Genomic DNA, 12,043 nt, shown 5'->3' with positions numbered 1-12,043 from the left:
ACTCCATACTATTTTCCACAGTGGCTGCACCAGTCTGCATTCCCACCAGCAGTGCATGAGGGTGCCTATTTTAACGAATAGCATGTATCATTACCGGACATGATACATTTATTCATTGTGTCTCACAATAATCGGTGATTACAACCGATTAAAGGACCTTCGATGCAGAAGGACAACTACTACAGCAAGTGCCAGGAGAATTTAAAAGGGAGCAAGCACGACGAGGACTAGCAGATCCGAGCGACTTTCCAGAGGAGACTTGGAGAGCAGAGGCTGCTGGTACCCAGCCGGCGGGCGTGAATCCAGGAGGGCTCCAAGGAGGAGGCGGGGCGGTGGAAGGACGTGCGGAGCCGGCGGACGCAGCGGGGCATTGAGACCCTAACTCCCACCCCGCCCCCTTCGCCCGGCCCGGCTCCCGGAACCTTGAGCGCGCGGAACTTCGAGTCCGGAGCGCCGGCGCAGCGGACCCGGAGCGCGATGGAGCGGGCGCGCGGCCCGCGGGCCGAGGCCGACGCGCCTGAGGACACCGAGGAGGAGGTGGAGGAGGTGGGGGCGGCGATGGCTGCCGTGGTGACGGCGGCGGGAGGCGCGGGCCCGGCAGTCCTGCAGGTGGCGGGCCTCTATCGGGGCCTGTGCGCGGTGCGCAGCCGCGCCCTGGGCCTGGGGCTCGTGTCACCCGCGCAGCTGCGCGTGTTCCCGGTGCGCTGCGCCTCTCACCAGCCCGCGGGGGGCGACGGCGGCGGCAGGGTCGGGGCCGAGCTCGAGGCCAACCCTTTCTACGACCGCTACCGCGACAAGATCCAGCAGCTGCGCAGGTGCGGGCTCCCTCGGCGGGCGGCGGGCGGGGAGGAGGGGCGGCCGTGGGCCCGCGGTTCCGGTGAGCCTGGCGCCTGGAGTGCTCCCCGTGGCCCTGCGAGGTGGGCACTGCCACCGTCCGCACGCAGAGGCCGCATCCAGGCTCAGAGCGGGAGATCACTGCCTCGTGCCCCACAGCTAGCGTCTCGCTGAGCGTCTCGCAACGCCCTGGCTTTTTCTCCGGGGTCCGCCTGGGGGCCTTAGTTCTCAGACTCCAACAGCCTTTCCCCAGCGGGCAGCTCCAAGACCCCGTCCTTAAAGAAATGGGAAAATGGAGCCGTCCGGAGAAGGACTTGACTTGCTCGCGGTCACACACGGACCCAGCTGAGGCCTGGGAGTAAACCCTCTCCAAGGTGAGAAAGCTGAGTATCAGAGAGAGTAAGAGACCGGCCCGAGAGCACACAGCTGGTTGGCTTGCATCTGCCTCGGAATCCAGGGTTCCTAACCATCCCCTCGGCTTCCAGATGGAAGGACCCGGGGTTAGAGGACGTTCAGGCGGGTGTCTGGGGGCCATGGTAGGGTCTGAAGAGTCAAGTGGAAGAGCTAAAGGCGATCAGAGGTGGAAATTACAGGGGCCTAGGAGAGAATTTGGCAGGGTGGGCAGACAGTTGTCTTATGGGAGGAAACCAAGGACTAAACACTGTAACTCCTTAGAGTTCGGTCTCATCGCTCATTCCACGACCTTAATTTAATCCCCCGTCGTATTCACCTGGACTCTCGCTGTCATCCTCTCCCTAGTCTTCCCCGCGTCTTGGACCCCTCCATCCCAGTCTGTCTCATTGCTACTACGGTGACTTTTCTTCTCTTTCTGAAAGAATGATGGAATAAATGAATGACTGTTTTTGCTCTTCTTAAAACATCATTCAGATATACTCACATATTTGTCTTCTTTAAAACCTTTTCTTGGCCTGCATTTCCCTTCAGCCTTTTCTCATTGATCTCTCTCACAAACAGGCATGTCCGGAGAGTTGCCTGCTCATACTCTGAGTATTCCACAACTAGTCTTCGTTCTTACCCATGGACAAATGAATGACTGGTTTTACTCTCCTTCTCCACTAGATCACTCCCATCAGCATTTACACATACTGCTATGGGAACTTTCCACTGACCTCTGGGTAATGTCCATATTCCTTCGAGCTCTTAGGCTGTGAGCCTCGTCTCCCTAGCCTTATTACCAAAACGCTCTTTGAGCACTGTGGGTTACCACAAAGGAATACAGGAATGGGATTGGGGGGTATTCCAGCTAAAGGGAGCAGCAAAGGTACAGGGGCGTGAAACCACCTCAAACCATTTGGGAATGTTTGAGTAAAATTTCATCATATATCCATAGCATTTTACTATACTTAGTTATATGTCTGGATAGAAGCTCCTTGAAGTGGGGACTCTGTCTTAATTATTTTTGTGTCCATAGAGCCCAGAAAGGTAAACAGCAAGCAAGGGATAACAAAGTTTGCTAAATGAATGAAAAGGAGAAAGGGTAAGTTCTAGAACAGTGATGGCGAACCTTTTGAGCTCGACATGCCAGCATTTTGAAAAGCCCTAACTTAACTCTGGTGCTGTGTCACATATAGAAATTTTTTGATCTTTACAACCATGGTAAAACAAAGACTTATATTTTTGATATTTATTTTATATATTTAAATGCCATTTAACAAAGAAAAATCAACCAAAAAAATGAGTTCGCATGTCACCTCTGACACGCGTGTCATAGTTTCGCCATCACTGTTCTAGAAGCAGCTGAGAGACAAGTCGGGGAGATGGGAGGGAAAGCTATGTGGATACAGAAAGGAAAAGACCACAAGGTTGAGGTCGATGAAAAGGGAGATGGAAGCAGGGTCAAAAAAGAGTCAGTAGAACCTGGGCCAAGTTAAGGGAAGAGGCAAAATAGGGCCTGGCCTTAGGACCAGGACCAAACACGTAGGAGGATATCATGAGATATTTTAAAGGGACTTACAGCCCTGATTGGTTTGTGCTGAGTCATACCCACAAAAACCTGGGCTGTTAGAGTACTAGCCACAGGTGTGATGTGAGCCAGCAGCAGGACAAGGCTGTGTGCCCTGTTGACTCTGTTCCAGCCCAGAATCTGGGTTTTACATCACACTCTGTGCGGGTGAATTGGGAGGATTTGATCTGGCTCCAGGCCCACTGTATCTAGAGTGTGGACAGAGCAGGTCCACAGTGCGAAGAGATTCACAAGTCACATACAGGAAAAGGGGTCTCAAAAAACTGAAGAAATTTTACCTGGAAAGATAAATATAAAGGATGACATAATAGTGATTTTCACTCATATAAAAGGAATTAGACATTTTCTCTTATTCCTGAGGATGAAAGATACAGAGATAAATTTAGGCTCAGAACATTTTAATAATAAATGACGCCCAAGGCAGGAGTACACAGACTCACTGCCTAAGCCACCCCTCACTGTCTATCCACTCACCATGGGAGGCCCAGGTGTGGCCTCCCTGGTTCTGGTCCTTGTGGCCCTCGCCGGGCAGTTGCCACACCCCACTGGGCGGGACCACTGGAGCCACTCTACCCAGGAGCTGGCCTAACTACAGAGGGAAAGGTACACTCAGGACATGGCAGTGAGGGGAGTGGTGTTAATATCACCTCTGGAAAGGAGTGTTATGGAAGAGACCCCCCCCTACAGTGCTTTGACCAGCCAGGCTTCCACCAGAGAGGTGAGCAAGACATGCTTGGATCTTATAGATACCATCCATGACACTACAGGTCTCATGGCTGAGGAGCTGGAGTATTCACCAAAGTGTCCAGAGCCAAATATCCCATCATTGGCTACACAGCCTGAAGAATTATTAACAAGGATGACAGCCCCAACCTGGACTTCAGGCCTGAAGACCAGCCCCATTTTGACATAAAGGAAAAAGTCTGACGTTCCATCTGCAGGAGCGGGGTGTTTTTTTTTTTGGAAAGAGGATCAGGGAGATACTCAGGTGCTAAATCTGCAAAATAGGTTGGCCGAAGCCTCTGAATCACCTACATCTGAATAAACAGATGTTTAACATGAGGAGAAGATGTCCAAGAACTAGATGTGTTCAAGTAAAAGCCTGACACCTGGTAGGAATGTTTTTAGATTTCTGCCTGAGGAGGTGGCCCAGCAAGATGACCTTAAAGTCCACTTCCCATCTTGAGAATTTGAATTCCAAGTACCCAGAGTGTAAGTACCTGAGGGGCCAAGGTCTCTGTCTTCCTGGGAAATATTCTGCAGGAGAAAAAGGTTACACCAGCCTTTTGAGGATTAACAGTAGTTGAAAAACCAGACAACTTTGTCCACTTTGATTTGTAGGCGTGTGCTCAGGCCTAATACCTGAAGGCAAATCCTTCAGCCTCTGAATACCTGTGTCCCCTCTCTGTAGAAATGCAACATGTTACTTGTTCTTTCCAAATCTGAAAAGGCTCCAGTGGTTTAACTGGTTTACCTTTAATCAGGTCTGACCCAGCTGCGTTTGAATCTCGACTAGAGAAGCGCAATGAGTTTCGGAAGCAGCCCGTGGGGCACTCCAGGCAAGGAGACTTTATCAAATGTGTGGAACAGAAGGTAAGACCTGTCCCTTTTTGTGTTATTGGCTCACCAGTGCTCTCCACCCTCAACCCCAACCTGTGTCTTGGAATTGGGCTCATTAATGGGTTAGCTGGATGAATGGAACGGAGCCCCTCTCTACTCAGCTCAGTCTCCATCCATAAATGGTACCCTACTCTTTCTGGCACATCACTGTGGTCATGGAGATATAGAAGGATGGGAACGGTAGTCTCTGCTCCCAGGGATGAAGTCGAGTGATCAAAGTAAGGCGCACATGGCAGTGGGCTGTAGAGAGCGGGCAGCAAAAAAGTGTTTACTAGCTATTGTTATCCCTAAATAAGAATCAAAGCTTGGGGAAAGCATGTTGAAAGCTGTGTATAGGAAAGCCTAATGCAGTGCTTTTTCAACTTTTTGACCGTGACCCGCAGAAAGAAATATATTTTACACTGTAATTCAGTACACAGATAAGAATATGATTGTAATCGAAACAAAATTTTTATAAAACAATTCCTTTGCTACATGCAGTGTACTCTTATTACTTATTTTATCTTTTTAAAACTTTGGCCACTAAATAGGACTTCAACCTATGATTTGAAAAATACTTATCTAGGATGATGCACAAAACTAGTTGGAGTGGGAGAAGCCAAAACCATGAAGAATGTATAGTAGTCTAGGTGTGGGCTGTGTGGTCTGAAATAAGGTAGTTACAGTGAGAATTTGGGATTTGACATTGTATTTTAAAATGAGAGATGTTTCTTTTACTTGGAGAATAACTTTTTTTGCTTTGGGTATCCTAAGTTTTAAGAGAATCCACCCAGTGTTTTAATAAGTGATTAATAAGAATCAGAGCAGTAATTAGTGGGTTAATCATTGTAAGGTTGGGGAGCAAATTCAACCTTCTATGACAAATATACTTTACAGCTTTATGTGAACAAACAACTCTACTACAAATATTTTAACAAATATAATTTACCATAATAAACTTATAGTGCTAACAATAGTTCTTTACTGTATTACCAGCTCTCAATATTATATGGGAAAGCTCTTTGCCCCTTTTTGTAGACAGAGTTAGAAATTCAACTTTATGATAAGATGCAGAATAAGATTTCATTATATTATGGCAACTCTTAGGTAAATATTTACTTACAGTCTTTCTTATCTAGTTACTCAGAGGAAGGCTAATCACTCCATTTCCAAAGCCTCGTCTTTACTTTGAGTCATTGGTTTCTGTCACATGAGACCCAACATCCTCTTTTGCAATAATTTTTTATTAAAAAATTTCCCTTTTCTACCCTGAAATAAAATGTAGACAATATAACCCACCTACACACATAGTTTCAGAGGGGAAAATATCAATATAGTGCCCTAACTATCAAATAAAGGAAAGTATTTTTAAATAAAATTCATATTTTAATGTGTCAGTTCTTGGGCACAACTATGACCTAATGCAGTCATCAGAGGCTTTTACCTGTATGTGAAATCACTGTGAATGACATAAGCAGCAAAAGCTGGCTGGTGCAGGGGTATTGTGTTGGTAATTATAAGAACTCCCAAACCATGAGCAGTGTTGTAATCAGTGACCCTCATGGGATTCCACAATATAGTCTTCTCTCAAGTTACATAGTTATTGCGTTTCTGAAAAATTTAGTGTTTATTAAAGTCGTGTTTAAAAAAAAAATAGGAAAGGAAACAGAGTTAGATTTCAGGCCCAGGTAATAGAAGGAAGGAAGGAAAAGAAGGAAGGTGAAAAGGAGCGGGGGAGGAAAGGAAGGAGGAAGGGAGGAAACAGAGTTAAATTTCAGGCCCAGGCCATTATAAAAAGGTGTTTCACTTACAAGGATGTCTGGCTACACTGAGAAGTTGTCCAGGATGAGGGAAGGTTCTTCATTATGTAGAACTCATCTGTAAATTGCAGCTCATTTAGCATCCCTGTCTCTTCATAAATGCAGGTGTCACCATCCAGTCAATTATTGTGATAAAAAAGTTGTCTCCACAGATTTCAAAAGCATCTGCAGGGGAGTAGTAATGTACTCATTTAAATTTCTTACTAAGTACTCTTAAGACTTGGGCACATAGTTTCAATTATAATTTTAATTACCTTATTTCACTGGTTCTCAAGTTCACATTTTTTTCACATTTTAACATCTTCAAAATTGCCTTAAAATTGATCATATAGCCGAAACCGGTTTGGCTCAGTGGATAGAGCGTCGGCCTGCGGACTGAGGGGTCCCAGGTTCGATTCCGGTCAAGGGCATGTACCTGGGCTGCGAGCACATCCCCAGTGGGAGATGTGCAGGAGGCGGCTGATCGATGTTTCTCTCCCATCGATGTTTCTAACTCTCTATCTCTCTCCCTTCCTCTCTGTAAAAAATCAATAAAATATATTAAAAAAAAAATTGATCATATATATATATACAGATATATACACACACACACACACACACACACACACACACATGTAATATGCAAATTAGGCCGGGATGCCATAACGGTCACGACCAGCTCAGGAGGAGGGGCCGGGCATGGGCCCAGTGCCTGAGAGAACAACACACAGGGGGGCCAGAGCAGAGACACAAACCCGCGGGCCGCGGCGCTGGGCTTTTGGGGCCAGAGACACAAACCCGCACAGGGGTCCACCCCCCAGCAGCCCCATGGCCGCGGTGTGCCAGCAGTCGTGCCTCTGTGCGGGAGCTGCAGAGGAAACACCTTTTCTGACCACTCATTGGCTAAGCTTGCAGTACGCCACTCGCTTGGGTAATAAGAATCCAAGAAGGTGATCTAGGGTTTTTCCACCTCACTCCTGGAGGAAAAAAGGAAGGTTTGCTGCTGGAGGGCTAAGAAATGTCATATCCTGCCCTAACCAGTTTGGCTCAGTGGATAGAGCCTCGGCCTGCCGACCACAGGTTCCGGGTTCAATTCTGATCAAGGGCATGTACCTAGGTTGCAGGCTCCTCCCTGACCAGGGCCCAGGTCAGGGCTCATGCAGGAGCAACAATCAAAGTGTGCCTCTCACATTGATGTTTCTCTCTGTCTTTCCCTCTCTTCCCCGCTCTCTAAAAATCAATGGAAACATATCCTCAGGTGAGGATAAAAAAAAAAAAACAAGAAAGAAATGTCATATCCTATGAAAGACACATCTTGAAAATGCCTAAAGAAAGTTGTCATTTTTTCGTGGTGAAGGGACTGGAGTCTGTGTTGATGAAAACACCTTGGCGGCTGTGGCAGCTGGCAGTGGCAGCAGCAGCGGGGTGATGGGGATGGCGCCTTCCCCAGATCAGCCCAGTTGCCTCCCGAGAGCGGGCCTAAGCCGTGGAAGGATAGCATAGGATTTTAACCTCTGTTACTAGAGACTCCTGTTCATAAGCCATCAGTAGGACAACTCCTGAGAGTTCCTGGACTGGGAAAGGGGGCAGGCTGGGCTGAGGGGACCCCTCCTCCCCCGCACTGCACTAATTTCATGCACCGGGCCTCTAGTGAAATATAGGTATAGTGTTATTGTTTAATTGGCATTATTTTCTAATACATAAAACAATGGTGCTTCTTCAAATCTGTGGTGTCTTTGATTAGATAAAATGCAATAAGTTTAAATTTTTTATTTCTGTAAGTAAAAATGGAAATGAATGAACTGGAGGGACATTGTGTAAAAAGAATACACCAGACTTAGTCATTGAAAAGTGAAGGCAGGTGTGCAAATGGAGGGTTTTGTTTCTTTTGTTTTCACAATACACCTAAAGGTGAGTGGTAAGAAAATGAAATCAATTCTCTTTTGTATGTTTACATACGAAGGAAAGACTGCATTAGAACGTTGTCAGTGTAAAGGTCTGACCAAAAAGACCAGGGTGTACCCAAATAGGTTTGCCTATACCAGTCTTTTGTCTAATTTGTGGGTATGAGTTCTATGGGCATAATTTATGAAAGGTTTGGATATATTAAAGCACAGAGTAATGAAAGGCAGGGTTTTATGCAGAAATTGTTTTTCACCTTCAAATCCCAGGTGTAGCTTGTACTCCTTCCCTCTGAAAGGCATGATCTTGAACTGAGAAACTGAGTGGAAGACTCACTCAGAACAACCCATGCCCACTATCAGAAACAATTCAAAATAGGATTTCCTGACTGTGGCCTTTATCAGAGATAGTGGATTAAGAGAGAAAATAATCACCTTCAGTTGTTTTTGGCCTTTTTTAGGGGACGTCTAATTTGATGGAAGAAATATTAAGACTGAATACTAAAAAACTCTACAGTCTGCTGAGGATATCTGCCATCAGAAGTGCTGTCACAGATAAGATACAGCCTTGGAAAACAGATCTTTCCATTCCTTACCTCCTCTGAGGCTCACTGTGGAGCAGATCAGAGAGTGGAACACAGAAAACCCAAGCAGCCTCAATTTGGGAAGGAGCCCCTTACAAGTATACCCATAATAACAGGCATAGAATGCTCTCTCAGTACTAGTAAATGCTGGTTATTAACAAAGGAATACTTTCTCATCTGTATCTCAGAAGCTATGTCAAAAAAAAAAAAAAGTTGTTTCACAACCAACAACTCTTATGAACAGTATGTACAGTTACTATATGGAGTGGAGAGAGATGAGTTCTTAGGTACAGAATTACTAAATGAGATATTGGGCACTTCACTATCTCAGTGGTCTTTATCTTCTGAGTGAAGTATAGATTCATGTCTTGTCTATCATATATTTCAGGCAAACACTTTGGGGAAACAGCCTATGAGCAGAGGATTCACTAAGGACAAGGTAGGTTTCTAATTAAATACCCAGGTTTAAAACCACATGTAACATCTACTTATATAAAAACTCTGGGTGTAATGCATCACAGCCGAGGCTCAACCAACGTGAAGGAAGTCAGTCCTGCAGGGGTCGTTTTGGCAACAGCTGTGCCCTCCCTGAGCTGTTTCCCCAGCTGTTTCCTGCAAGGGTGAGGTTTGAGGCAGGAACCGGCCGGCCCTCGGAGCATGGACGCACTGAGTCCTGGGTCCTCTTAGCAACAGCTGCACCCTCCCCGAGCTGTTTCCCGTAAGGGCGAGGTTTAGGCAGGAACCGGCCCTTGGAGCGTGGACGCACTGAGTCCTGGATCGCCTTGCCAAGGGCTGCGCCCTCCCTGAGCTATTTCCCGCGAGGCGAGGTTTGAGGTAGGAAACGGCCCTCAGAGCGTGGAGGCATATCTTTATAAAGTTTTAGTACATTATATTAGAGGTCGTGGTGGTACTGTTTTACCCACAGCGTCTACAGGAATTGCTGCAAATTTACTTCTCGGTGGAAGCACCTTTAATTCCAGATATAAATTACCCATTCCATTAAATGAAACTTCAATTTCTAGATTCGATATAAACAGTGAAGTTGCTAAAACTATTAAAAAGGCCCAACTTCTCATTATTGATGAATGCACCATTGCATCCAGTCATGCTATAAATGCCATAGACAGATTACTAAGAGAAATTATGAATTTGAATGTTGTATTTGGTGGGAAAGTTCTCCTTGGAGGGGATTTTCGACAATGTCTCAGTATTGTACCACATGCTATGCGATTGGCCATAGTACAAACGAGTTTAAAGCACTGTAATGTTTGGGGATGTTTCAAAAAGTTGTCTCTTACAACAAATATGAGATCAAAGGATTCTGCTTATAGTGAATGGAGATGGCAAACTTGATAGCAGTTTTCATTTAGGAATGGATATTATTGAAATCTCCTGTGAAATGATTTGTAATGGATCTATTATTGAAGCTACCTTTGGAAATACTATATCTATAGATAATATTAAAAATATATCTAAACATGCAATTCTTTGTCCAAAAAATGAGCATGTTCAAAAATTAAATGAAGAAATTTTGGATATACTCGATGGAGATTTTCACACGTATTTGAGTGATGATTCCATTGATTCAGCAGATGATGCTGAAAAGGAAAGTTTTGCCATCAAATTTCTTAATAATATTACTCCTGGAATGCTGTGTCATAAATTAAAATTGAAATATTAAAATTGAAATATTAATAGTAAATGGGGTCTTCGTAATGGTACAGATTTATTATCAAAAGATTATGACTGAACATTATCGAAGCTGAAGTATTAACAGGATCTACAGAGGGAGAGGTTGTTCTGATTCCAAGAATTAATTTGTCCCCATCTGACACTGGCCTCCCATTTAAATTGATTCAATGACAGTTTCCTGTGATGCCAGCATTTGTGATGACTATTAATAAATCACAAGGACAAACTCTAGACTGAGTAGGGATATTCCTATCTGAACCCATTTTCGCACATGGTCAGTTATATGTTGCTTTCTCTCGAGTTTGAAGAGCATGTGACATTACAGTTAAAGTTTTAAATACTTCATCACAAGGGAAATTAGTCAAGCACTCTGAAAGTGTTTTCACTCTTCATGTGGTGTACAGGGAGATATTAGAATAAGTTTAATCACTTTATCAGTCATTGTTTGCATCACTGTTATTTTTATATCATGTTTTTGTTGTTTTCATATCATGTTTTTGTTTTTATATCATGCCTCTGTTGTTATATCCTTTTGTTACTGTTTATTAATAAATTTATATATTATTTTCATATACATTTTACTAATTTCCTTTCATCTCTCACACTTCTATTATAGAGAAAGGGCAAATAGCAATATTAAAGTATTTCCTCTAACTAATTCCCTTTTAATGTGCATGAATTTCGTGCACCAGGCCACTAGTCTGTAATAATAAAAGCATAATATGCTAATTAGACCGGACAGCTGAACAATCTTCCGGAGGAAGCCAGGGCTGCGAAGGCCGAAGCAAGCCGCCGCAGCTGTGAGGACCACGCCCCTTGCACAAATTTCATGCATTGGGCCTCTAGTCTATAATAAGAGACTGCAAATGTGAACATGAGTACTGTGGTTCAGTGATTTTGTGATTTACCAACTGTGGTGATGAGAAATATTCTATGAATTTTTGTGTCCTTGGTGTGACACCTAACATAGTGTGGATCCTGGGGATATTAGAGGAACTATAGTGATACCTTTTTGTCCTATAGGAATTTGTTTTAAAAAATCAAATAAAAACACGTTTACTCTGTCATTTAACTTGCAGTTAAGGAGCAACTCCTGGCAGAAGGGCAGTTAAATTAAAGATAACCAAACTTTCTCCTCTTACCAGTTGCAAACTGCTGCAGTGCTCATTGTGAGGGTGAAGGATTTAGGAAGTACCTGTACCCCCCCAAGAATAGAACTGCAAAAGCCTGCCCAGGCTGGGGGGGCTCACTTCTTTGCACATAGGAGTTTTCTTACACTTGTTCTCTGCTTATTGAGGATCTGATACACATGTTGCTTCCCACAAAGCTTACAGATAGTTAAGCTGCTTTGTTTTTTTAAATTGTGGTGTTAATTTCCTTTTATTTTCCCTTTCAGACTCTCAGTTCAATCTTTAACATTGAGATGGTGAAAGACAAAACTGCAGAAGAAATAAAGCAGGTATTGAGTGAAAATGGGTGGATGTACTTTATGAAAATGTGTGCTCTGTGTACCAAATCTGAAAGTAGAAAGGACCATAGATTTCCTGACACCTCTTTCTAGCCAAAATGAAAAGTGGCCATGGATAGAAAAGTGATGAATTACATGAAAAATAGTGGCATAAGAAAACTTATCTTTCTTGGTCTCACTTC

The 12,043-nt window shown here is 44.2% G+C and overlaps 1 protein-coding gene across 6 annotated transcripts in view; it reads left to right on the top strand.

Moving 5' to 3' along the window:
- Positions 1-292: 292 nt before the first annotated feature.
- ATPAF1 (ATP synthase mitochondrial F1 complex assembly factor 1) overlaps positions 293-12,043 on the top strand; it is a 31,308-nt gene continuing 19,557 nt past the window's right edge. Inside the window, exons 1-4 of one of the 6 annotated variants that reach the window (XM_036351556.1) lie at positions 321-815; positions 4,303-4,411; positions 9,090-9,140; positions 11,790-11,852. In XM_036351556.1, coding sequence (XP_036207449.1) covers positions 478-815; positions 4,303-4,411; positions 9,090-9,140; positions 11,790-11,852 — 561 coding nt within the window. In that variant the 5' untranslated portion in view covers positions 321-477. Of the gene's footprint in view, positions 816-873; positions 1,209-4,302; positions 4,412-9,089; positions 9,141-11,789; positions 11,853-12,043 lie in introns of those variants that run through there. The other 5 variants (XM_036351554.1, XM_036351558.1, XM_036351557.1 and 2 more) reach the window with 5 other exon arrangements.

Source organism: Myotis myotis, unplaced genomic scaffold (assembly GCF_014108235.1).
Source record: "Myotis myotis isolate mMyoMyo1 unplaced genomic scaffold, mMyoMyo1.p scaffold_m19_p_2, whole genome shotgun sequence".
In the NCBI taxonomy this organism is placed as follows: domain Eukaryota; kingdom Metazoa; phylum Chordata; class Mammalia; order Chiroptera; family Vespertilionidae; genus Myotis; species Myotis myotis.
Note: the sequence above shows the minus strand (reverse complement) of the source record. Positions and strands in the feature narration are given on the sequence as shown.